The sequence below is a fragment of the Hippoglossus stenolepis genome, chromosome 17 (genome assembly GCF_022539355.2).
Source record: "Hippoglossus stenolepis isolate QCI-W04-F060 chromosome 17, HSTE1.2, whole genome shotgun sequence".
Lineage (NCBI taxonomy): Eukaryota > Metazoa > Chordata > Actinopteri > Pleuronectiformes > Pleuronectidae > Hippoglossus > Hippoglossus stenolepis.
In genome coordinates, this window is record NC_061499.1 from 3,249,058 (window position 1) to 3,276,089 (window position 27,032).

General features: G+C 42.2%; 4 protein-coding genes across 7 annotated transcripts; 1 reads left to right on the top strand and 3 right to left on the bottom strand.

Moving 5' to 3' along the window:
* Positions 1 to 5,915: 5,915 nt before the first annotated feature.
* Positions 5,916 to 14,732, bottom strand: si:ch1073-513e17.1 (sialin). 3 transcript variants are annotated; one of them, XM_035182605.2, is made up of 11 exons: positions 14,083 to 14,732; positions 10,911 to 11,085; positions 10,320 to 10,540; positions 9,938 to 10,171; positions 9,609 to 9,783; positions 9,061 to 9,179; positions 8,085 to 8,246; positions 7,881 to 8,013; positions 7,643 to 7,790; positions 7,415 to 7,505; positions 5,916 to 7,167 (listed from the first exon to the last, which is right to left on the bottom strand). In XM_035182605.2, exons 2-11 carry the CDS (start codon positions 11,011 to 11,013, stop codon positions 7,000 to 7,002), a joined length of 1,554 nt encoding a protein of 517 aa, XP_035038496.1. In that variant the 5' UTR covers positions 11,014 to 11,085; positions 14,083 to 14,732; the 3' UTR covers positions 5,916 to 6,999. The 3 variants fall into 3 exon arrangements, with proteins under 3 accessions (XP_035038496.1, XP_035038494.1, XP_035038497.1); XM_035182603.2 differs by having other exon boundaries at positions 10,911 to 11,088; XM_035182606.2 differs by having other exon boundaries at positions 10,320 to 10,537; positions 10,911 to 11,088; positions 14,083 to 14,729.
* A 108-nt stretch (positions 14,733 to 14,840) lies between these two features.
* On the top strand, positions 14,841 to 16,537 carry LOC118124675 (MYC binding protein). Its single transcript, XM_035182720.1, has 5 exons — positions 14,841 to 15,178; positions 15,395 to 15,467; positions 15,562 to 15,610; positions 16,128 to 16,257; positions 16,336 to 16,537. Exons 1-5 carry the CDS (start codon positions 15,164 to 15,166, stop codon positions 16,378 to 16,380), a joined length of 312 nt encoding a protein of 103 aa, XP_035038611.1. The 5' UTR covers positions 14,841 to 15,163; the 3' UTR covers positions 16,381 to 16,537.
* On the bottom strand, positions 16,429 to 20,631 carry LOC118124606 (gap junction alpha-9 protein). Its single transcript, XM_035182611.2, has 2 exons — positions 20,138 to 20,631; positions 16,429 to 19,140 (listed from the first exon to the last, which is right to left on the bottom strand). Exon 2 carries the CDS (start codon positions 19,121 to 19,123, stop codon positions 17,615 to 17,617), a length of 1,509 nt encoding a protein of 502 aa, XP_035038502.1. The 5' UTR covers positions 19,124 to 19,140; positions 20,138 to 20,631; the 3' UTR covers positions 16,429 to 17,614.
* A 749-nt stretch (positions 20,632 to 21,380) lies between these two features.
* LOC118124658 (serine/arginine-rich splicing factor 10-like) lies at positions 21,381 to 26,815 on the bottom strand. Of its 2 annotated transcripts, XM_035182700.2 has the most exons (6): positions 26,624 to 26,815; positions 24,934 to 25,038; positions 23,809 to 23,912; positions 23,445 to 23,616; positions 23,298 to 23,351; positions 21,381 to 22,961 (listed from the first exon to the last, which is right to left on the bottom strand). In XM_035182700.2, exons 1-6 carry the CDS (start codon positions 26,686 to 26,688, stop codon positions 22,739 to 22,741), a joined length of 723 nt encoding a protein of 240 aa, XP_035038591.1. In that variant the 5' UTR covers positions 26,689 to 26,815; the 3' UTR covers positions 21,381 to 22,738. The 2 variants fall into 2 exon arrangements, with proteins under 2 accessions (XP_035038591.1, XP_035038592.1); XM_035182701.2 differs by lacking the exon at positions 23,298 to 23,351 and having other exon boundaries at positions 26,624 to 26,814.
* Between the last annotated feature and the right edge of the window lie 217 nt (positions 26,816 to 27,032).

Below are 27,032 nucleotides of genomic sequence, written 5' to 3' on the forward strand. Positions count from 1 at the left end.
TAAACTAAATAGATTTACATTTGAGACTAAAGGTTCAATAAAAGACTTCATTAATTTACATTTGAGGCCTAAACAGCACAAAGCACTGTGAGCCAACCCTTGGACCCCCCCCGCCCCAACCCCTGCTCCGTCGACGCCTCAACCTGATGAGATTATTTAAATCCCAATGAGATTTACATTCAAACAAATGTCAGACCCTGAGAAGATGAACTCACGCTGTTTTCAAGATTCCTTATCAACCAGGCATTTACATTCCCAACAATCACATGTGTTTCAACTGATTAGGGTGGAGACTGTCATCGGGGTCGGCTGGTTTAACACTTAACCAAAAGTAATCTTATCAAAGGAAAAAAAGTAGCTTAAATTTACAGGTTTTCTGAGAATAGGTGGAATAAAGTGATGACTTGTGTGTTGTGAGGATGTTGCACAGGGGTGAGGAGGTCAGGTTCTGCCTCTTCCAACATCACTCTGGCACGAAGCCCAGTTCAGAGGCTGCTGGCAAAGCTTGCTGAACGTGCACACACACATACGCACTCACACAACTACTCGCTCGGCTTTCCTGACAGTTCAGGTAGCAGACACTTTGACTTGGCAGTTGCCTCTTTCAGTCAGTGGAAGGTGGAGGGCCTGAGAGGGGGGGAGGGAGGGAGGGAGGACTGGAGACCGGCTGGGGGAGATATGGGAGGGAGGAGATAAGGGCAGAGAGAGAGAGAGAGGAAGAGAGAGAGAGAGAGAGAGAGGCAACTTGACGGAAGTGTGTTTTTACTCTGCTGGAGATGGAGGAGGAAAAGTACAGAATAGATCAAAGTGTGAAATACAAGGTGAACGTCAGGCACCCATGCATTTGCAGGCGTACAAGTTATAAGTGGGTCACAAACAGGTTCTGCTGCACAATATAACATGTCTATAGGTTAAACCTGCACGTATATATATATACATACACATATGTAAAGAACAGCACCTGTGTCTGGAAACACGCACAAAGCATCTCATAGTTTTAAACCGTCTCTGACACCACAGGCTACAACATTTTTTGAGTGACGGCCATTCATAACCAGAGGCTTAAAAATGTGGTCTGAGCCAGTTATAATCACGAGTATGACACCGTAGGTTAGTGATTCTTAACAGCGCCGGCCTTTTGAACAGCTGAGTGTCTTTCTCCCAGCCAGCGTACAGAGATCGGACTTATTTGTGATTATAGGAGCTTTGATCATAGCTCGTCCGTGGAAATCAAACACGTTATAACTGCTCTCTGGAAACACCAGATGTGTTATGTGCGGTTCACCAATACGTCATGTGACACAAATCACCCCAAATACCAGGAACTGTCAGTTTACAGTGTCTTTTGTATTTCATTAAAGAAACAACAGTGTTTGGAGTCCAAGCAAAGATACAGACTCAGATGTTTGTTTACTCAGTGACACTCTCAGACTTCTACTGCTGGAAACATCCTTTTTCTAATGTAGTGAAATAGAAATTAAACTATTATGATGTGAGTTATATTTTAAAGGAATACAAAATAAATGCACAATTAAGGAACATAGAGAGAGCACAGGTCTTTGTATCCGTTGAAGATCACTTAACTGAAACAGAGTTAAAGGCTGAATGGAAAGAGCAGATTTTTATCTTATCGCATTCTGCTGGGCACCGGCCTGTGTATGTGTAAATAAAAACTACTGACTATGCCACAGCAACACTATAACTCAAATATACACAACAAAGAAGCAACACACAAGCTTCCCTGGATGTTAAGTTCATGTTGGAGCAGGATAAAACACCCAAAATACAGCTCATACCCCAAACTACTACACAAACTATTCTATTCACGTAACCCTTGAGTCTGTTGTGATATTTGATACATTTAACCTCACTGTGCTGCTAAAGGAAAAGTCAGGGGACCCTCAAAAGTCCCCGAGCTTTAACGTCTGGGGACAACAAAGATCTGCACAAAGTGTCCCAACAATCCATGAAGCACATGTTCAGCTATTGCAAAGTGAAAAAGTGAAAACTTTGACCAGACAAACTGTTTCCGCCTCTGCTGGAGAAAACATAGCCTCAGGTGATCTGAGGACTGAACGGAGCAAAGTACAGCTGGCAGCCGTGTTCTTATTCCAGACACAAACTAGAACAGGGCGAGGAGACAGAGAGAGAGAGAGAGAGAGAGAGGGGGGAAGTGTGAGTTGTGTGTTTCCTTGTGTGCGAGTGTGAAGGGAAAAGGGAGAATGTGATTCAACCGGCAGACTGGCAGCCAGTTCTCAGCAGAGCATCAGTGATGAGTCATCGGGTAGGAGTGGTGGTTATAGCAACGAGAGACCTGAGCATTTAACCACCGGCTGAGGGAAACGTGTTTGTTATACAGACACAGATACACCAGTCTGATAATGCACAGCTTTCTGCTTTCTGCATTCAGAACAGGGACTTTTGACAATATAATATAATGGAGATAGATACAAAAATAGATATTTTTCCATAATAAACAAACATAATACAAATGTCAATATGCAGCAACTTAACAGAATGTCTACGGTAAAAATTAGTGTTTTCAATGGGTAAGGTGAAAAACTCTGCACAATGGGACCAAACGTGTTAAAATGATAACAACAAATTGTCTTTTATTTGTTTGTTTTTGTGTTTTGCAGGGAAATACAACATAAATATGATACACAGCGGATTTTGTGGACACAGGTAAGTATATCTCATCTGAACATTTAACCCTTCAACTGAGAGAAACATGTTTGTTGGCTCGGACACATACTGTAGAAACACCAGTCACACAATGCACAGGTTTCTCTTTCTCCTCCCTCCGGGTGCCTCAGGGAATCCATCAAACGAAATCACATACTTTAAGCAATACGATATACTGAAGAAAGATAAAAATAGTGATGACTCATGAGTCACACCATCCTTGTGTTCATCTAAACACTATTGATTCCAGTTTAAAATCCTTGGTTTGCCATCAGCGGCATCAACCCAGTCCTGCGTCAGAGTCAGGTTGGCCAATTCTAAGAAACTCGACTTGGTGTGTGTGTGTGTGTGTGTGTGTGTGTGTGTGTGTGTGTGTGTGTGTGTGTGTGTGTGTGTGTGTGTGTGTGTGTGTGTGTGTGTGTGTGTGTGTGTGCTGCAGGGGACGAAAGAAAAGGCCTGTGATTCAGAAAACACCACATTCATGTGCATATGGGGCAGTTTCAACACAATCTAAATTGCAATGTCAGCACTGTATGTAAACACACTGTGAGGCAGAGGGGGGGACAGTGAATGCAAATAAAGCACATTTGCAACACACAGCCGGCTCCATGTGTCTCCTGTGTGCTGCTCCGCTCCCCCCCCCACTGCTCCACACTTGCTAACTAAGTTCTCCCCCTTTTGGCGTCCAGGCCCTCGTCTGCATTTGTTTCACACCCTGAGAGTCAAGAAGGTGAAGTTTGTATATCACTTGCATTTCACAGCCTCCAGGAAGGGAGGCTTCTGGATTCCACCTTTGATCTCTGCTGTGGGGGGTGCGGGGGGTTTCATTTGTTCACCTCTGGAGGCGACTGCAGCCGCAGGTCGAACCAGGAGGTGAAAAACTCTCTATAAACGGTGTCTTTCATAGTTTCTTTTATTCTTCAATCCAGATGTTTGGGCTATTTATACATAGCTGATATTGATCTGTAACGCCTGTTAAAATATTGGACTGTTTAAATAAAGCTGACTTCTTTCAGTGATGTTTTTGCACAAAAATTTATTTACGAGGTTTTAGAAATAGAACTGGAAAATAGACTGTTCCCCTGCGGCCGGTTTTATTTTTGAAATGACTTCCAGCTACAATCGTGCATCACATGACCCTGACGAAGACTGTGCACATTAAATGGGAACTTGTTTGTAGGATGGAAACAAAGATGTAGAAAAAAGAACAAGTGAATAATGAAATACATTGTTTCCATAGATGTGTTGTGAATATTTACAACGTGAAATATTGTACTTTGTACACCACAACATTGCCTGATACATTATTTGGCACATTGAGATTAATAATAGATAAATGTGTACTTTTATGAGACCAGGGGAGAATTTTATTGTTTCATATCTGCATATAAAGTAGTTAATTCTTTAATTCCTATTTATATTAATGCATCAATAATTATGTCAAGTAAGATTTAAGTATTTTCACAGTGCAGTATTTCTACTGTTAAATTAAAGCATTTTAATGAAGATACACTGAACGCTAATTAAAAACAAACTGAAGAGACTTGTTCTGAAGTTGTGAAATGTCAAAGTTTCACACTGTAAACTTATAAAATAATAAATCATACAGAAGTTTGTCCTGTAGAAGCATCGTGTCGATATTTTATTATGATTTATTATTAGAATCACGTGAAATGATCTCCTTTAAAAATGATGATGAAAGACATTGTAACACTGTGTAAACTGATGGAGGGACAGAACGTGCAGTTGACACGGGGGACGACAATTGCTGTTGCACCGCACCGGCATCGTTCTAAGAACTTCCGGTTCATTTCTATAATAAAAGAATCTGACGCAAGGTTTAAAACATTGAAGTGACGTAAACACACGGCAACGATGAGTCATGTCCGGGTGTGACTTCTGAGAAACCGGGAAAAATAATGAAATAAATAGAAACTAAGCTTTAAATTAACTTAACACACAAACAGGGCGACACACGAGGATTATTCAGGATCGAAGTCTGACATCTCTCTTTATTTAAGTGAAACTTATTTATATCACTCATTGATATTGAATTTCTAACATATGAATATAAAAATAAAACTTCCATCAACTGGCTCTGATCTTATTTTGTTTCCAGTTTGGGACCCAATGCTTATTTTGATTTTAATTGCCTTGCCCCACCTAGTGGCTGCAGGGAGGAACTGTTCACAACCAGACGGTTAGAACCACTTTCTTGTCTCAGTAACTACACACAGAAATGTTGGTCTGATATGAAAAAGTTTATTGTGTATAGTTTTCATTCTTGCCAAATAATAGCAACATCCATAAATGTAAACTCACAAAAACAATTGTATTTAAATATAATAAATCTTCACTTTTTAAAATGTCTTAAATCTTTTTTTTTACATTTCATCAATTCATTTTTTTTACTGTACCCATTTGATCTGTATCAAAATCCACAACAGGCTCATGAATAAATCCAAACAGCAGGTAAACAGAAAACCCAACGAAGACGGAGAACAATCTGTGTCAGTGAAGACGTGAATGAAAACAAGACAAACAGATGTGTCAGGATCTCAGATAGAAAGTTTTCCTTTTAAAAGGGAATTTACACATAATGTAGATTTATTTTGTCGTGATATGAGATTAACAGAAGAACCAAATGTCGGAGTTAAATGAAGATATAAAAGTTACAACATATAAACACAGGGTGGCTGGTTGTTAATGTTTTACAGAGGATTCCTGATCACTTTGGTTTAATTTATCGTCCTGATGAGACACATGAATCAAACAGGAGCAGCTGACGTGAACCTGACAGCAGCAGAAGAAGAAGAGATGTGACATCACCACCAGTGGTTCAGTGTCAGAACATCATCATGTACACGAGCGTCTCCTGCTGCCGTCAGACTGGAACATTACAACCATCTGGGCCTCCACAGATTCTTTCCACAATAAATGAAACTAAAACATGAAAACGCTGTGTCTGTAAAACATTGCACATTTTACCAAGCACCGAGAAGATAAATTAATTATTGCATCTGCTCAGAAACATCATATCTTTACAGTCACAGTGCACTTTGACAGAGTGTAAGAGCGAGAGATGATCCAACACCAGCAGTTTCTTCCTGACGCTGATTCTGATACCAGTTCATTTAAAAACTAACAATAAAATAACGAGACAATGTATTTGAACATGGAAGTGGATCTTCAGATACTTTATGAGATCACCAGTGTTGTTATTGCCCCCGAAACTGAAGTACCCATCACATTTTATTTTGGGATTTCCCAGCGTGACATGTAACCAAATGGCTGATATTTTAACGACCTGTGTCTAACACACAGAACTTACCAGAGGCAGTGAAGCTCAACTGCAGCTTTAGAGAAATGATCGGAACATGACTCAGCATTTCAGGTGCAGGTATTGGAACATCTCTCGTATAAGCTTACAAAAATGCTCATATATATATATATATATATATATTTTTTTTAAAGTCCCATTCGTGTTGCATAAAAACAATAAAAATTGCATTTAAAGAAATAAAAAATAACGGCAGCATCTTGATGGAAAAGTTACATGAACAAAATCCAGTCATTGCTTTGGAAGTTAGGCATAAAAACTAAAGTGATTTTCTAAATAATAAATAAAAAGAAAACTCTCCTGGAAAGTTTGTTTTGTAAAACATTGGCAGTCTTATAGAACATAAGGCTTTTTGGTGTCTTAGTGGAAAATGCTTCGGAAACAAAGCAGCTTAAGAAATGTGGTCTCATCATAAAACGCTTGGTCCCATTGTTTTCACTGTCAAAGGAAAACTGGGCAAAAAGTAGTCATGTAAATATCGGTCATATTTCAGGAGCCGTAACATTAAAAAACTATCTGTCAGCAGCTGTTGAATCATGTCAATGCAAATAGTAAATCTGTCCATTTGACTTCAACACTTAGAGAATCTGCTTTTCTCTTTCCAACTGGAAATGTGATAAAACTGCTCCATCATTTCAAAGTCTTAAAACTATCGATTAACTAAAAAACTCTTTGTTTTAACTTTCAAAAGACCAGTGACACATTCACAAAAATACTGCACTGACACTGTAGAAAAACACGACTCCATCGAGACGTCCTGCTTCTATGACATGTTTAAATATTAAAGTTGTTCTGCAGCCAACTCTTTTTAACATCTGTCTTCATTCTGAGAGTAAATGCTGCATAATATTCCTGTAATTGAGTTTTCAGAGGTAGAACTGTCTCTGTTTTCAGTAAACTGGGTTCAAATGCATCCTGTTGATTGTATTTTTTTCTCTATAGAAAAAAGTGAGCTGGAATATTTGTACTTTTTTCTATGTTGAGATGGACCTGCTCCTCTTCCCCTCCACCTCCGCCCTCTCCTCCTCCGTGACGGCCCACTGCTGAATCTTCCCGCTGCCGAATATCGCGTAGACGATAGCGCCGCCGACGTTGATCCCGGCCGCGACCCAGAACACCGTCTGCCAGCCTGCCAGCGTGTGCTGCCAACCAGAGAAGAAGAGACATCAGTGGTGTGTAACCGTGACGACTCTGAGTGTGTGTGTGTGTGTGTCCAGAGAAAACCCACACAGACACGGGATGAACACGCAAACCTCACACAGAAAGAGCCTGGTCGGCCGTCAGGTTCAAACCCACAACCTTCTTTCTCACAGTATCACCTGAACTCTAATATGGTCTGATGTGTTCATGTAGTGTTGCATTCTACGTTCGGTGAGCAAATCGACCTACATGTTTGGTGAAGTATCCGGTCGCTATCGGCGCCATGACACCGGGGATGGTCCCGAACGTGTTGGTGATTCCCAGAAGAAATCCTGCGTATCTACAGGGGACAGAAAAACATGTTGTGAGGGAGTGACGACTATTTCCACTAAACAAATTAAATCGACATTTCTGAGTCGAAGCCCTCGTCCACATAAAAGCGGATATTTCAGAGCAGGGGGAGACGGTAACACCCACCGAGGGGCGATGTCTATCTGATTGATGAAGACTCCGGAGGCGCTGACCCCACCGGTGGTCATGGAGAGTGTGAGGAAGGTGACGGTGAGGACGTGGCTGCAGCCGGCGTACGCCACAGCCACGAGGAAAGCTGCGGGAAACAACAGACCTGCAGCGAGGAGGAAGAGGAGGAGGAGGTGGACGTTAGGGAAGGTGGAGGGTGTATCTGACACACAGAGATGATCTGTGGATCACTTGCCTATGACAGTGAAGAGCTTGCGCACGGTGGTGACGCTGAGCAGCCGCTTCTCGATGAGGCCGTCAGCCATGAAGCCCGACAGCGTGGAGAGCAACCAGGCACCGAGGTACGGCAGAGCGGACAGGAGGGCATTCTGAGGACAGAGACCATAAGTAAGAATATAAAAGTCGTTGCTATCGAGCATTGTATGGATGGAAACCTCACCGATCTGAGGTCAAAGTGCAGGATGTTGTTCATGTATGTGGGCAGGGAGGTGAGCAGGGTGTAGTAGGACCAGTTTGCACACATCTGGGTGACGATGATGGCCCACAGGGGGACGGACAGCAGCATGGGCAGCACGGGGACGGACCAGCCGTGACCTGTGCCCTGTGATTTCAGATCAGATCAGAGCAGGACATCTTTAAACACCACGATCCACAAACGGCACGAACCAGACACACACGTGGAAATAAAGTTCACAGGACGGGAAGAGAAAGTCACAAAAAGAGCGAGAACAGGAAGAGGAATGGAAACAGGAAGTTTGAAAGCGGATTGAAGAATGAAAGAACAATGCCAGCAGAAATAAAAAAACTGTTGTGTGCCACTTAAACTTTCTGATGAATTAGAAATATATTTAAACTTTATAAATCCATGTTTATTTAATGTGTAATATCCTTTTACAAATTTCTCTCTCTCTCTCTCTCTCTCTCTCTCTCTCTCTCTCTCTCTCTCTCTATATATATATACATATTGTAGTATAATGCACTTATGTTGGCATACTTCTTGTTCATGTTTTAAATAATAATATGTACTTTGACTTTTTATTCTTTGGTCCATGTCTCTTGTGATAACACGGAGGAGGCAGGGTTTATGAACGACACTGCAGCCAGCCACCAGGGGGAGATTGAGATTTGGGAGCTGTCCATCTTTATGTAACAGTCTATATTGAAAAAAAACCAAATTATCTTAAAGATCAATAAGATAAGATAAGAGGAAATCCTCCTTACTGACTACAAACACAGGTTAGACGCACAAGTGGATTCACAGTTATAATATTTTGTTTCATGTATTTAAGTCAAAGATTTAAACTCATACAAGGTTGAGTTTTTCCTTCTGATTTCCACTACCACTTACTTTCTAACCAGACAACGTGAGACGCGTGTTGCAGTGAATAAAACATCGGTTAATGCTTCATGCGCACCTGAGGCCCAATAGAGTTTATGATGTAATCTCTCTCCTCTTCGCTGATTCGACGATGTGTGTGAGGGTCATCTGACACGAGAAGAAACCAGAAGACGGCCCAGAGGCAGCCGGCTCCTCCTGAGAGACACAGAGACACAGAGAGAGAGAGAGAGAGAGAGAGAGAGAGAGAGAGAGAGAGAGAGAGAGAGAGAGTCAGACTTTTACTGTGCGAGGTGGGGAATGATCAAAGGGACGGTGTAATGTCATAACGAAAGTAAACTGCATTAAATGAGATGATGTCATGTTGTCATTGAAACTGTCAGAACCGGTGTCGGGAAACATCTCTAGTTTAAATCCATCCCCAGCTCATGAGGGGGTCACTGGTATGAAGAGAATGAAAATGAGGTGAATCACAAGCTGCTAAACCTTAACCCTGACACCAAAAGTGGAAAAGTGGGGTTCAATCCTTCCGGTAGAGTCCAGGGACGCATTATCATTGTTATTGTTCCACCTTCATGTTGGTTTTTCCTTTAATTTCTCTGCGTGAGGTTGTGATCGTGTTCTCACCACAGAGGTAGAACACAGCGGGCCAGCCCAGTGTTTGGCAGATCAAGCCCGTGAGCGGCAGAGCCACAAAGGCTCCGAAGTTTGCCCCGGATCCCGACATCGTCATCAGGCGAGAGCGCTCCAGAGGGGGGGCCCAGCGAGCCCACATCGCCATCATGGCCGGGAACGTGACACCCTGAAGAAAAGAGTGAGACCGACTGGTAAACAAACAATAATCTGTTTTTTCAGTAAAAGAACATTAGATCGAAAGACAAAAATCTAAATGTACAAACAACATTTCATTTCGCTTCCTGAGACACATGTGACTCCACCACCCAGCATCCTCTTACCTCGCCAAAGCCCTCCAGCGCTCGTAGTGCAAACAGCCAGGTCACACCCAGCTGAGCAGCCATGGGGGTGAGGAGGGTGAGGGCAGCCGTGCCCAGCACACCCAAACCCATGAAGACCTTCCCCCCGTAGAGACCGGCCAGGTAACCCCCCGGGATCTGCGTGCACAGGTAGCCGAAGAAGAAGGCCCCCAGGAGCCAGCCCTGCGTCTCAGAGTCCCAGAGATACTGAGGGACCTGGGACAAGAGGACGGACAGATGCAGGTCACCTTCATTTATCTTTGAATGACATTTAATCAAGACTCTTTCACTCTACTTTTGGGAGCTGTCATGTCGTCCATCTTTATAAACAGTCTATGATACGTCATGATACAAGTTTTTTTACCCCCTCTGGTTGTGGGAACGTGTCACTGGCGTTTTCCATCCCTGGCGGCATCGGACACGCGTGCACGATGGAGCTGTTCGGGGCCGGTGTGGGCTCGGTGGTGTTCACCATGACGACCATGGCAACACTGAGGTTGACACGGAGACCGTAGACCACGGAGAACCCGAAGAACATGATGATGGCGAGGTTGAGACGAGCGGAGCAGCACTGAGGATGAACTGCTGACACAGAACAATCATCATGGTCATTTTCTATTTATCACATTACTGCAGGAATAAACTTTTTATGGGGTTAAAAACATTTAATAATTTTGGGACGATCACAGTGATGAATGTTTCCTCGCATTTAAAAAAGGCTGGAAATCATGACCTTTGATGCAGGATACAAGTCATATTCATATTTTCCATTTTTATTATTTCCATTTTCTTAATTTTTACATTTTACACTTGAACTTTTTTCCATTTGGGATCTTGCGAAGTTACTTGCAGCCCTTTGATCTAAATACAACTGAAGAACCTTGAAACTGGTCCTGAGAGTTGTGTCAAGAGGAAAGTCCAGACTCCTGATGTCCTGATAAGAACAGAAACAAACCTGCGTCTGTCTCGATGAGCGGCTCCACGTCCTCCACGTCCTCCACGTCCTCGCTCTCGTCTGAAGACGCTGCGTTGACGGAGAAGCCATTTGATCGCGGCATGGCCGTCGACTGGCCCAGCTAAACACTAAAATACTGTAAAATGACGTCAGTGAATCATGGCGTCCAGGAAATCTGCTGAGGAGATGGAGATCAGATGTCAGCGCAACACAGACACACACAGACATATTAACACTGCAGACACATAAACAAACAGGATAAGAGATAAAAACATGACATAAATGTGAGATCACATGACACACACACACACACACACACACACACACACACACACACACACACACACACACACACACACACACACACACACACACACACACACACACACACACACACACACACACACACCACTTCAGAGCCTGAAACTGGAATCTGTCTTTAATGTGAACTTTTCAGGAACTAAGAAAAGCCCCCGTGACACACGTCTCTGTTCTAACTCACTCGCAGAGGTTTCGTTCGACCAAAAGTGTCAACGTCATAAACAAAGGATCCGAAAGAAAATCTAGAGCTGCTGCGATTTCTGCATTAAACGATTCAACAGAAATTAAATTTGTACCTATTCTGATAATCAAATTTCATTTTCGTGATTTTTCTAAGCAAAAAGGCCCAAAGCTGCTGCTTCCAACATAAACTTGAGGATAACCCTTGTCACAAATAACAGTCAATAAATGCTGAGTCATGTTTTAAGTTTCATAAAAAATAAAATTTACGATGAAGCCGGCAGAAAAAAACGTTCTACAAAACAGATTTCGAGGAACTGAGAAGAATAAACTCATTTCTATCAGATTGTTTCAGATGATGCATTTCTGACTTCAGGTTTTGTTGAGTTGGAGTCGAGTTTCCTCATGAACTCAGAGACATACAGTGTTGAAATACACATGTATAAATACATATGTATAAAAACATACATAAAACATGAATAATACATCCATAACACACGCACACACACAACCGGACCTGAAGAATCCAGCTGCTGCAGCTCCTCAGTATCAGTTAACACCTAAATAAACGGTTCTATCAGTGATTGATCCTTCAATCATCTCTGCAGTCTGGAGAATTCATGGATTCCTCAGTCCAGTCGCTCTGAGCAAGTTTCAGTTCAATACATGAGTCATCAGCTCACAAGCTCCGTCACAACTTGCACAAATGTTCAGGAAACAGCAAAGCAACCTTTCCAGCTTTAATTAATCCTAAGAATATTTGACCTCAATAACTAATAACTATAACTAGTTGAAGAGGGAAGTCGTATCATTTTTTCTTTGACTTTAAATTGAAGGTGTGTCTTGACGGGAATGTGACAAACTGGAAAAACAGGCGGAAACATCAAAGTGTCTGTGACTCACTAGTGTCTGTTCACATGTGTCATGACGTCAGGATCAATAACCCTGACTCGGTTTTGATCTCTGTCCTGAGTCAGTCTGTGAAATCTATAATCATCAAATATTGATCACTCACAAATTCCTCTGCATTAAACTGTCACATGTGCTGCCACCATGTCTGTTTGAGGTTATACTATATTTATATTAAGTGTTTTACCTGCCACCACTTTGAAAACACATCTGATCATGATGGTCAAACCTTTACATTTCCACAAGTGGGAGGATGAAGCCGAGGCCTTGTTGACATTTTAGCTTAAAAAAATAGATAGTTGCTCAACACTTTTAGGAAATCAATCAATCAATCGACTTACTGTCTCAACTAGTCTAGACGGTTCGGGGTCGTAAGTTGTGAACTGACTAAGAAAATGAAGTGAACCAAATCAATACGCTTTTTCGATTCCATTCTAAAACCAAAATGTCACAGATTTTTTCATAGTTAAATTGAACTTTACTGGTTTATTCATAAATTTAAAGCACGTAATAAAAGATCTGATACAAATAAAGGTCATAAATATTATCATTATTGCATGGTTCACTTTATTTGCAATAAAATTATGTTTTTTCTCACGGCAGCAACTAAAGTTTATTTTCATCATCAATCTTTCTGTCTCATTATGTCTGATCAACACAAACTGTCATAGAGGACGACCTGTCATGGGAAAATCCTGCTCAACCACTAATGCATGAGTAATAACAACACACAAATACACTGCTGTACACCCACGCAGGTATTTTACTTTGAAAACATCCCATAACCCTTTGATACACAAGCAATGCGTTAAACCCCTTCTAATGCACAACATGGGTCAAAAAGAACCCGTATTCATTTACTGTGTTATTTCATGCATGGCTGGGTGTTTCTTTGCTATATTCTTTAATAGCTTATTCTTCCTTCATTTAGGAGAAGGTTCCTTTGATGACTTGGAAGATGAGTAAAGTCTTTGTCATCAAAGGATCCTTCTTCATGTAGGAGAGCTGGATTCCAAGAAACAACCACAACTCCAGCTTGATCCTGTGGAACAAAGCCCAGGTCCATCAGAGGTTTCAGACTCAGAATCAAGACCAAGAATTGCCTCATCTTCCTCATCCCGTTCTTCATAAAGCATCTTTGGGACCATGTCATCAGTAAGTCTGACATGATTGGGACCAGCCGGACTAACACTCTGGACAGAGAAAACCAATGTATCCTGCATATCGATCAGTCTATTAAGTATATACTGATATATTTCGAGTTTTATTTTGTTGATCTAGCTTTGGATAGATAGCCAGAAAAGTAGCTAGCTAGCTAACAGCTAGTTAGTATTGTTCATATTTCTCTTTCTCACTGGTAATGCACAGTGAAATAAGACGAATGGCAGGTGTTCCGTAGTGAACACACACTGTACGGGTCATTTTTGACCCATGTGTGTAAAAGTGATGTCGAAATCCAACATTTAAGTTTGTTTATAAAGTGAGAAAAGAAAAGAAAAGAAAAACAAGATATTTAACGAATACTTAGAATTTGAGATAAAAACTCCCTTCCGACCCATGTTGTGTATCAAGGGGTTAAGTGCCTTTACCTGAAGCTTAAACACATCTGGAATATCACATATCACAACATACCATGGAGCTACAGTATTTCACTGGGAACTCTACTCGTGTAAAGTATCTAAACACCTGTTTACTGTTAATGAACCAAACATCCACTAAATGCCTCAGCGAGTTCAATGGGATTCCCCTGAATAAAACTCACCTGCTGGAGGAGTTCAGAGCAGAAGCGGCTGTGATCCTTTGTTCTGAGGGTGAAACATGTCGCGGAGCAGCAGGACGAATTGTCTCATGTCAGTAAAACAACAACATCTGAGCTCAGCCGCTGTTTTCCACCGCGACGAGAGAAACTGTCACATGATCGCGAGGTGTTCCCCGGAACCTTTAAGAAAACACGGAGGCCCCCGTGACTGGAGCGGACACGCCTGATGTGACACAGTGCGCCGAGGCAAGCTCGTATGATTTGTAGATCAGCGCTGCGGATATGCCGTGTAAATCACATGATCTCATCAACTGGCCCAGTCTCCTCAGTGATTGGCTGTCAGGTGTGTTGCCAGGTTGGGTTGGTTTTCCGCATTTCAATGTTTTACAACCCTTTTTAATTCCAGCTCTTCAATCCATCAAACCTCAGAATATGGAATCAAACGAGGGTCACCTGCACTTTTTGTGTGCAAGTACAAATTGTTTTGTAGCAGTGGAAATATTTTGTACATGTTTAGAAAACTTTTTGTAGCTGTAGGAATATTGTGCATATACATACAAACTTTTTCAGCAATAGAAATATTTTGTGCAAATGTCAGAAAAGTTTTGTATCCGTGGAAAGTTTCCGCATTAGATACGAGTTGTAGAACCATCTAAAATAATATGTTGAAAACTATAAACTGAATAGAGAAGAGTGAAAACACATTTTTTTTTTTAAATTGAGGAAAGTCAACAACACTTTCGTGACGTGTTGAATTTACTTTATTTTCGTCCAACCTGGCAACCCTGACTCCTCCACTTCCTACAAGCTGAACGCGACAGGACGAACTGCTTTTTTAAAAATATATTTGTAAACCTTTATTCAACCGTAACTCAGTTTTTCTTCTTCTCCTGTAAAACTTTAATTCAACGAGCAAAAAACTACAAACACGTTTATCACGTCTTCCGGGGTGTACCTGTTGTTATGGCAACGACCGGAGCGATCGTGGTGCGTTGAGGAAAAACAAACAAACAAACAAACAAACAGCAGCTGTCGGGCTTTCCTGCTGATTAACGACCGGAAATCAAACACTTATCCCCGCGTCATGGCGCATTACAGAGTAAGTGTGCGACTCCACGACTTGTAGTTTTATTATACTGGTTATTTACTGGGAATCTTGTGGCACGACGCTTGTTGCTAGCTGGTTAGCATCGTGTAGCTGGGCCCTGAACGCACCACTAGGCTGATAAACTCGTCGTAAACCTGATTTGTTGAGCTTTGATCTCGCGCTGCGGGTGTCTGTGGGTTCGTCAGTGACGCGTCTGTCTCGTTCCAGGCCTCGGAGTCCAAGCGAGAGCAGTTCAGAAGGTACCTGGAGAAGTCAGGGGTCCTGGACACCATCACCAGCGGTGAGTACACAACGCTGCGAGCTGGTTAGCATGGAGCCACTTGGAGCTTCCCCCCCCCCGCTCAGCTGATTCACGTCTCTTTTCCCTGTTGCAGTTCTAGTGGCTCTGTATGAGGAGACTGACAAACCCAACAACGCTCTGGAGTATCCTTCACGTGCCTGTGCAGCTGTACAGGTGTTAATGTGGCTGACATGATGGTTTGAGACCTGAGACGCCCCCCCCCCCCACAGCCCTAAAACCAATATTTATCAGTGGGATACTTTGGTCCAGGTACATCTACGGTGGCCCAGAGAGGTCAACGCACTGGACACGAAGCTGCAGCTCAATGCTTTGCGAGGTCATTGGAGTCTGCTGCTCGTCAGTGGTGATGGAACCTCACACAGCATTGAGCTGCAGCAGGTTCCTCACTTCTCTGGGTCCCCTGGAAACACTTCTGTTGTTGTTTCCGCTATTTGCACGTCTTGTGACATTTGGCAGCGTGTGTGTCATCAAATTGAGGCAGAAGATGAGTGTAACTCACAGGAAGCTTGTTCTTTGTGCCCATCAAACCAAATTATTATTTAGCTTTGTGTTCATGATTCCGGATGAAAAGAACCCAACTGCTTTAGTGAAACCCAAAGATCGAACAGAATATTGTGACCTTGACCCTTGACCCTGCAGTTTCATAAAGCTTCACCTCGGTGGGGCTGGTCCAGAGCCGGCAGACGCTGACACTCTTCGCATGGAGCTCGCCGATCTCCAGCAGAAGTGCAACCTGCTCATGGAGGAGAACAAAGAGCTGAGGAACAGGGTGAGAATCATTCATCCACATTAAAGGAGTCTGTGTCTGTGCTGCTGTGACCTCTAACCTTCACTTCTCATTTTCCAGCTCATGCAGTATGAAGCGTCACCTGAAGAGGGAGCTGCAGAGTAGAGGCGCATTTTCTCTTCTTCTTTGCACAAAATATAAGAAAAACAAGCATTTTGTCGAATATGTAAATGTTTATTACATAATAATACGGTGATCACAAAGTCACTGTTTTTTGTTCTGCAACTTTTGTTTTCTCACATTAAAAATGTGTTTTTCAGCATTTGGTGTCAGTCGTTGTTTGTAAACGAAAGCACAACATTCTTCTTACACACTGAAATACAGACATTTAAAAAAGTGATTTAATATTTTTTAAGATATTTTTGACATAATATTAACTACATGTCTAAAAATGAAGTACAAAACCAATTTCATAAAAAAAAAGCAATAATTTACAGGTCGCTGCTCATGTGCCTGATGAGAATTAGAGGTCTGATAGATGACAGCACATTTAGGAAGCTTTATTTTGTTCATACTATAGAGGAAGAGAGATATTTTCCACTAGTTTTCCGTTGTGATGAAGAGTGTTTTCATAAGTACTTTTAGCTGGACCACTGTCAAATATGTTGGAACAGACGCTGGATTAATTCAGTGTCACTGATTTAAAAGTATCCGGTTGCATAACTGTGTTGTGGCCTGAAACAACTTTATAGATCTGTGGTTCAGTTTTCCATCCCACAGATGTTCCATCAAACCAGATCATTAAAATCTGTCTGATGCACAAACCCGTCCTGCATAATGTGAAATAAACAAATTGGTGCAGGTCTGAGAACCTTTTAGAGCAGTTTTATGTCTAAAAGTTTGCTGCTCTGTTTTCAGTGGCACAATCTTATCTGACACCCGAACACATCTTTGAGTTTCTGTTGCATCCAAAGCAGAGACTGTAAATCAAGATGGACGACACGTCTCCATTTCCAAAAATATCCCAGATACAGGAGCCGCCCTCCTGCACTTGTTTGACTTATTTTGCAGACGGAATCTGCGGAGTAGAGATCGTGGTGTGGAGCCGCGGTATCGAGGTCCTGCCGATACGCATGCTCGACCAATCAGGAGTCAGTGTCAGCTGTCAATCATGATGTTTCACCCTATTTTTATCGCATCAAATAACCAATTAAAAACAAACTTAACGTAAAAAAATAAACACTTAGTAAGATCTACCTATTATACCTGAAACTATCTTTAGAAAAATTAAACTAAGCCAGCCACCAGGGGGCCATCAATGTGTTTTGGCTTCACTTTTGAAGAACTGTCATGGCGTCCATCTTTATATACAGGCTACGACCCACAGCTGTAGGTCTGTTTATATCTGCAGATCAGTCGGAGCTCGCCTGCTGCTGGCGCTGCTCGCCACCGACACCCTGCGGTTTGTAGGGGAGGCCGTGGGGCTGTTGCTCTCGCGGCTGTGTCGGGACACGGAGCTCAGCTCCCCTGCAGAGTCCGGGCTCTGAGACCTGCTCGCTCTCTTAATGTCTGCCTTGGAGAGCATCCTCGCTCTGGGGCCCACGCAGCTGCCGCGCAGCTTCATGCTGCTGCCGTGGCCGTGGTAGGAGTCGCCGCTGTCCGAGCCATTCCCCTCCACCACCGTGGAGCAGTTCCATGGCGGACTGACCCTCCGAGACTTCCTCGCAATCCCTGACAGTGTAGGGCAGGAGGCGGTGTCTGCTACAGGGAGGGTGGGATACTCGGAGCGCGCACACTCCAGGTCGTCCTGATGTGGAGATCGTTCCTCCGGTTCATCCTGTTTGTCCGCAGGAGGTGAACGCGTCTCACTGCTGGTGTTGTTGGAGTTGCTGTTCTGCTCCGTGGGGCTCGGCACTCCCTCCTTGCCGTCCTTGTGGCTGTCTGGCTTTGCACCAGGGTCTCCTTGTATTGGGATGAAGGCCGAGGAGGCATTGAGCAGAGGGTAGTTGGGTCCGTTGCCCTGCTTCTCCAACAGTAACGTGTATCCACTTGGTGCTGTGGGGATGGTGGTCTTGCGTCCCACTGAGGTTCCCGTGCAAACCTGATGAACGACGGAGTTCTTCTTGGACTTGTTGATGTAGTACTCATCGAGGTCGTCCTTCAGGTGCGGGTAGTAGTCCAGGATGCCCTTCTTGAGCTTCTTGTAGCCCAGGTGCATGATCTCCAGGAGGCTGAGAAAGAGGGAGATGCAGGCAATGGCTTGCATGAACATCATGAAGACTGACTTCTCTGTGGGCCTGGACACAAAGCAGTCCACCACGTTTGGGCACGGTTCCCTTTCACACTTGTAGAGCGGGCTCAGGTGGTGTCCGTACAGGATGTACTGACCCATCATGAAGCTGACCTCCACCACAGAGCGAGTGACGATGTGGGCCACATAGGTGCACAACAGAGACCCTCTGAGCGGCGCCTTGTTGAGCTTCCCCTGCTCCAGCTGCCTCATCTCCTTCTCGATCCTCCTCCTCGCCTCCGCCAGATCCACGTCCACCGCCTCCAGCTCCCGACGCAGAGCCACCTTCTTGCAGTGGCGCTCCTTCTCCAGGGCCCGGAGCTGGTAGATGGCGTGGCCCATGTACACCAGGGAGGGCGAGGACACGAAGATGACCTGCAGCACCCAGTACCTGATGAGGGAGATGGGGAAGGCCTGGTCGTAGCAGACGTTTCGGCAGCCGGGCTGATCCGTGTTGCAGATGAAGTCCGACTGCTCATCGTTCCACACGTCCTCCGCGGCGACGCCCAGCACCAACATCCGGAAGATGAAGAGGATGGTCAGCCAGATCTTGCCGACCATGGTGGAGTGGATGTGAACCTCTTCCAAGATCCCTCCAAGGAAGTTCCAGTCCCCCATCGTTTACATCAGCAGAGCTGGAGTCGGTGAGGTCAAAGGTCAAAGTCAAGATCATCCCTAAACAATCAATACTGGATTTTGGACTTTGATGCTGATCAATATTTGGGAGGTTTTAAACCCAACAAGGTTAAATCAGATCAGAGTTTTCTTTTACATAAATAAATGCAGCAATATAGACAAAAACCTTAAAAAATATCAATAGTTTTGTTTTCTATTTTAGTAATACTTATACTATTACACTTTTTAAAGAATTAAGTTTGAAACTTTGTCCTGTTGGAAATGTTTGTGTCACGCATAAATAATAATATAAATAAATGACTGACTTCCCGAAGCTGCAGCGTAAAGTTTACAGCCTGACACAGAAATATTCAAATATTGATATAAATTTTTATCAGTTTGCAAAAATCAATTTGATTTTTTTTCCATTTTATGCCACATCACACTTCACTTCACTTCAGAGGGAAATGTAGTTTCACTTTTGTACATTTAGCTGCAGCTGGAGCTTCTTTTCAGATTCACAGTGGAAATATGACTTGAAAATTAAAGCACTGAATATAAGAAGTTTAAAAAGAAGTATAGAGTATAGTGTACTGTACGCACATTTTCTATTGACACTCATGACTCTAGTCAAGTTTTGAAGGCAGGACTCGGACTTGTATCTGAGTATTTGTTCTTTTACTCAATTACAATATCTATATTCTCTATTTAACGTGGTTTTACATCATACGACCAGTTAACCGTGTCACAGCTGAACACTTACACATACGACACTGTACTAATGTGATTGTATGACCTTGAGTTAATGATTTTAATGCTCTTATTATAGGTGTTAATGCGATTAGATCAAGTGATAACAGATAATCAATCGACCTCAACAATCACATCAAATATAATCAATAGCTCAAACCTGTGATGTCACAAGAAAGAAAAGTTTTACCAGAGGAAAAATATAAAATGTACGTACACAAATTATGATTTTCACAATAAAACTGATTTTAAAACGAGTTAACTTACCTTTCATGTTGGATATGAAATGTCACAATAAAAGCCTTTCTGCTGCGGCCGCTGCTGAACTCAGTCCCACAGGCTCATCTTTTATTTTCTTTATCCTTTCTGTAAAAAGTCAAAAGTTCCTGCCGACGTCAGACGACTCTACTGTCGGTGAAAACTGGACCAAAACCAAATAAAGCCCGTCGCCTCCAGTTGTTCACAACTTATAGTCCATGAACGAGAAAATCGATGGATGCTGGTGAAATGCTCTGTTGCCATTTACCTTGCAGCAGTGAGAGTGTCCGGCCCCGACAGTGACTGAACCGTGCTGCAGCGAGTTCGACTGTTTGTCTGGTTGAACCTAAAGGACCCTGAACTGGTTTGATCCTTTAAGTTCCCACTGGACACAACTGGTGCACTGGGTTGTTCCCTCCGCTGGGATGGTTCCCTGTATGAGAGTTAATCTGAAATCACATCTTGATTTGGTTTAATGTCCAGGACTGAACATTTGAATTAAGTTCTTGTTCACTCAGTTAAAACAGAAATATTCAACCTCCAGAAGTATCTATGTTGCAGAAGTGATCATTTAATTTGTCAACAGAAATAAAAATGGAATTCGTGATAAGCTGATTTAATTACCTACATGCTTGTTTTATTTTATTGGTTTAATTGCTGTATTTTTATGTTCTACTACTGTATTAGTATTATACAGGAGCTGTGTAAATAAAGTTATTTATTTCCAAATAATCTTCCTGAAAAGAACCATAAATCATATGGTTCTTTTCATATATACATTATATAACTGTGGTTAAAATAGAAAGTGATCACTCAGTAAACCTCAAATGAATTCAGAGAAGCTGTGATCTTAATTTATAAAATTGTGATTATCTACAGACATAAGATTCGGTATAAAACATTAAATATATTCTGTTGAACAATCTTTGAAACCTGATTCAACTCGTACCTGCTTGTCTTCATAAAGTGAAACATCGAGGCTTCATGTAACTGCACTTTTTGTTTGATCATTGTTTTTCAAAGGCATGTCTGATCAATGGGACATGTCCGATTTCATACATGGCTGCATCTTCCCTCTGAATCTAATTTATTCCTGCAGCTACAGTTCCATTAAAAGGAAATCAATGAACAAGGCTGGACCCAGAGCGACAGTCTGTGAACCAGGGAAACATTTCAGTTCCTCCCGATGTTTCCTTCACATCTTCTGCTTAAAGGATTTCCCCACAAGTTTACAAACTGAAGCCACACGTCGTTTCTTTTTACAGAACGTTATCATTTAATACTCAAAATAACAGTTTCTTTCTACGGATGATAGAAGATCGGGAGGATAAAACATGCCGTGACAACAAGAGCTGCTCAGAAAAACTATCAACACAGTCGGATAAAGATCCGATGATTTTTGAGGAAGTGTTGGAAAATTAAACACCTTTAGAAAAAGGTTCTACTGTTACAGAAAACACCACAAAATGAAAAACGGATTAATGTACAAACAGATTCAGATCGACAAAACACTTTTTAAAAAGATCATAGTATTTGTGTATTTTTGTCCAAACAGATTTCAAATCGTGTTTTTTTTTTTTTATTCCGTCCAGGCAGCCAGAGGTTTAAATGTTAAAATATAAAAATATCAACTTGAAGTTTAATCCATCAGTGTCAGTTTTCATCCTTCTCAATCACATTACTGCTGCAGGAAAACTCTTTTCAAGTCGGTTTGTAGCCGACAGTAAAAGTGGAAGATTATAAATAATGTGCAACGTGATGAATTATCAATCAAGCTGAGTTTTAAGTTGATTCTTAAAGAGACACATTCATCTCTGTGGCCGCGTTGAAAAAAAAAGAGGAAAAAGAACCACCCAAAAAACTTTGAATCTACGTTTGAGAAAACCGGTCACGTGCGACAAAACCACCTGTTTTCATACATGAACTCTGGAGAACTGGGTCTGGATGTTCTCACACATGAAGAACACAGCAGGAGATCAGGAAGTCACCGACAGCCTCGGCTCTTATCGGCGAGAGCTCTTGAATTTTGTCGTCTTTCTAAGTTGAAATCTTTATCCGCGTCTTCTGTTCACCTCTTTTTCAATGATGTTTTCTTGCTGTATTCTCACGTGGACTAACTTAGACATTTTCCCAGAGGTGCAGGTAGGAAAGTTCCAGAAAATGTCCGGAGCAACAGCCTCTGCGGAAAATGTCCGGACCTCGGGTCATGTCTGAAAGCAGCTGAAAAGAAGCTGCTCGGACTCATTAACAACTTGGATTCCTTTTAAAATACTGACTGTTTTTGCAAAAATGGGTGCATAGGGTTTAGAAAACTAAATTATCAGCAACTGTAGGTAAAAAAAAAAAGACAACAGATTATTCCTGGCCGACTACCACTGAACATAGAACCTGCAAACTGCATCATGTTCCTATCAGGAAATATTACCAAAATAATTTTATAAAAACAAGCAAAGGACCTTGGGCATTGTTCATAAAAGGAAGCTGCAAAAACAAACTTTCTACAAATGGTTCAGTGGACGTTACATTCATGTCAAACGAATCTTTTCTTAACAAACAACCAGCTCTGGTACGGAGCTGAAGGAAGGTTTTAAAGGAGGGAGCGGATACTTTCTAGCGTCCTCCTGACTTGCGTCCCGCCCAGGACCTGGACCGAGAGCGGGAGCGTGATCTTGACACAGAACGGGATCGTGAGTGGGTCGGGGAGTGTGCACGTCGCACTTCTTCCTCCGTGTAATGGGAAGTCGAAGCTGGGTTGATGTTTTCTCGCGGAGACGCCGATCTGGAGCGCGATCGAGATCTTCCTCTGGACTCCCTCCTCGGCCGCTGCTTGTATCTGAGGACGGTTGAGAGAGAGAGAGAGAAAACCAGCGGAGGTTAAGGAACTGAACTGGCAAAAATAGTTTGTTGAAAAGAAAAAGTTTGATAACACTTTAAGTTTTCCACTTTAAGATGAGAGAAGCAACAAGACACACAAGCTCAATATTAGATGCACCGATGCAACCAGGGAACAGTTGAAGTTGCACGTCGACCAAAAATCTTTGGCTTGGAGGCAGAAATGTTCTAAGTGGAAACCCAGGAAAATATAAAGGACCAAACATAAAAACATATAGACTGAATCTGACATGGTGCTGAACCCTGGATGGCCACTGAACTTATAGGGAAGTTGTACCTGTCTTCCTCACGGCTCCTGCTCCTTCCTCTTCCATAAATCCGCCCACGAGATCTGAGGAGACGAATGAGCTTATTCTCCTTTTCCCCTTTCACAGATGTGAAATTAATGTCTAATGAGATTAAATCACTTAAGAGGAAAACTCACTCTCGCGGACTCTCCGACCGTCTGCGCCGGCGATCGCACGAAGGGCTGCGGGATCTGTATCTGTCGTAGCTGCGGCTGCGCGAGCGTCTGCGCCGGCTGTCTCGATCGCAGTCGTCGTATCGAGAGGATCTGCCGGGAGAAGGCCGCTCCTTCGCCTTCATCTGGTTGGGAGCTGATGTAATGTGACATGGGTCAGACAGGAACACGACTGTTCATACTGTTGTGTAGTAAAATTGGTCATTAAAACGTGTTTTCTGCCTCATGAGCGCAACGGTGTAAATACAGCAACACCAACATTCAAGTTAAATCTGAATCCACAGCAGAAATGATGCAAGACAAACAAAAAGTTTGGTCAGAAACTCACTCTTTCTGTCGCCCTGTGCAAACTGGATTTCAATCTGCCGGCCACCAACCCACTTCCTGTCCAGGCTGTGAAGAGCATCCTCTGCATCACGCACGTCCTCAAATGTGCTGAGTGGTTAAGGGTCGTATTCGCTCTCATGTGTTTGGGCCACACAAATGTAAAATCAATGTTTTCCTCTTGAACAAGTGCAGTGGGCAAAAGAAAAACTAGTTGTCTTTGCATAACAGAATTGATCAAGTCCATTATAACATGAAAACATTTCACACCTCATGATTATATTGTTCACACCATCTTCATTAACATTATTTTATATTCATGTAAGAATTACAGAGGGTAAAACATTTTTCCTAAATTTGTGTGGCTTGATTTATGAGATTAAAGAGATTAAAATGACAGAATATTATGTACACACAAAATATCAACATACAAATAAATGATCAGTTGATTCTTGTAGAGATTAAAGATGAAGCAAGTTTTTCAAACACATCAAATCATCGTCTGACGGATCAGTAAAAATAAATAATATAAACAAATCAAACACAGAAATTGTTGCTTAATAAATAGTTTAGATCAAAAAATTAAAAAGTCATCGATATCACAGGGACAAGTTGACTTTGAGGTCATGTCAGATTCTTGGATTCGTCTCAGGAGGATACAAAATAATTCAGACTTGTTACCTTTGCTTGACTTTGAACTTCATCTTGATCTTTACACTCTTTAATCGACTCCCAGAGAGACTCGGGTTTCCTGCTTGACTTTTAAACCTCTTTTCTTTGCCCATTCTTTGCCGCCATTTCCAAGCCTTGTCTCCGTTCCCTTTTCCTCTTCATGCTTTACTTTTCTCTTTTCAACCTTTTCCCTCTCTCTGATCCTGAAGGCCTCTGTGTGACTTGTCTTTACAGCTACTCTACACAGGGTCTTTGTTACTCTTTGTGGCCATTTCCACAACTGGATGCTTTTACATTTTCTGAAGCAATAACAGAGAAATATGTGCGTTAGATATTCAATCAAATTAAGTGCAAGAAAACATCACAAAAAACACACCACTGCTGAAAGAAAACTTAAAAATCATTTTGTTAGCTAGATGAAAAAGAACACAGTTAAAACATGATTGGGAAAGGATATTGAATGTATGAAAATCCTCTTGGTCGACGTGTATAGAAGTCAAGTGGGATGTAGACATCTACTATCGGCCCATAGCGGCCAAACTCACGCCGCAAATCCTCAGGCCTGAACACCGTAAATACAAGTATGACTCAACTGACCATCACGGGAAACTCTACCTACATCATCAACCATGTGGCAACAGCTGGGAGAGCAGCTGGTGGCTGAGCTAAAGGGACATTTCACACAAAACACAATGAGACATTGTCTTTCTTACCTGGAGGCGGATCCACCTGTCTGCATAGTGCCTGTGTTATTTAACTGGAGACACTGTTTCTAAAGGGGCTGGATTAAAAGTGACTTTCCAGTTAAAATTTAATTTTAATGATCCAATATTGTTTCTTAAAATCCAAATTATCACAACGTGCACAAACGTTTTTTAAAGCAACACTATGCAACTTTTTAAAAAACTTAAAATAGCATCAAAACGAGTCTGATGTTTCGGTGACTGAATATGTGGAATGTTTCAAATGTCAGTTTTAGAGTGAAACTGAACTGTGGATCAGTTTAAAGATGTAGAAGTTATTAAAAACCAACGTTTATCTGCAATATTCAGCAGGAAACTATTAAAATATGAAGAGAGTTTGGTGGAATTGTTACAATTGTGATGACAGGGGGCGCTGTTGCTCGGTAAAAGTTTACATAGTGTTGCTTTAAGATAACAAAGTAACGTTAAGCTGCTGCACGAGTCCAGTTTCGTGGGGGAAATATCAGCATCAATAATGTGCACTGAAAACACAGTGATTTGCATTTCAGACGCTTTTTGTTCTCTTGTGTGAAATGTCCCTCTAACACTTTGTTAACATGCAATTAAAATGTGAAAACCCAGTTTCTACATTCAGGTTCCATTAAAAAATCAAATACAACCTGTAGAATATAAAATATAATAATGTTTGAAACTCGGGTCCCTGTGTGAAACCGACAGGTTGATACTTATTACACTGATTTATAAATCAAATCATGTGTGACTAAGTTTTAAAGGGTTCATCCTGCATAATTAGCATAATATACAAAGTATATTCTGAATACAAGTTGTTTACCTAATAGTATTTGTATACTTTGCTACTTGGATCTATATACTGATATTATATAAATGAAATAACCTAATACTTCATCCACCTGTCAATCACACGCGAATACATTATGTTTGCTGTTATCTGACGTCACGTGTAAAATCAATGGGACTAAACCGCATTAAAACGTTAAAGCAATGTAAAAAAAACCCACATACATACAATTAATAAGTTAAATTTAATAATGTTAGATAATCGGCCGTGGACTGTGTGAGCCACAGATCGAATCCCAACTAACACGAACTGTTGTATTCACGTTTTAAAACGAGGCTGAAAACACCTGAGCTGTTCACTGTTTATTAGCTAACAGCCGGTAGCTCGGTTAGCTCGTTTGTAAAAAAAAAAATAACGTGCAACTCGAACACAGAAACGTCCCCGAGACAAAGAACGTCGCCGCGGGCACTTCGCGAAAAGATCAAACTTCTGTTTCGGTTTGAACACGAGTGCAAACGGACTCAATTATTATTCTGCACGACGGCTCAACGTCAGGCTAACAGTAGCGGCTAAGCTAACGGAGCTAGCGGGAGGAGGGGGGAGGGGGACCCTGCGGCGGTGATGGCGCCGGGACGCGGACTCACCTGGACTCATCGCCGATGTTCCTGACAAACAGAGACGTGCTCGGAGGCCTCATGTGTCTGGCCATGAAATTAAAGTCCCTCAGCGGCAGAAAACGTTGCTACAGAAAAAAACAGCAGCGAGAAACTGCGCTGAACATGCGCAGTTAAAACGCGCCTTGTTCGCTCCTCTTCTTCGTCCGGGTGTATCCGGGGGCAAACGGCGAATCAGCACGTTACCGCCACCGCCTGGTGCGGAGTGTGAATTACAATGTGCAGTGTTGACAGTGTTTAAAATAAGATTGGATTAATGTTAGTAATAAACATATAGAGACACAATGATCACAGAAACACAAAGTGACCAATAAACAAACTCAAAGAAACAAAAGTAATCACGAAGAAACACAACTACAGAAGCAGAAAACCATTGAGG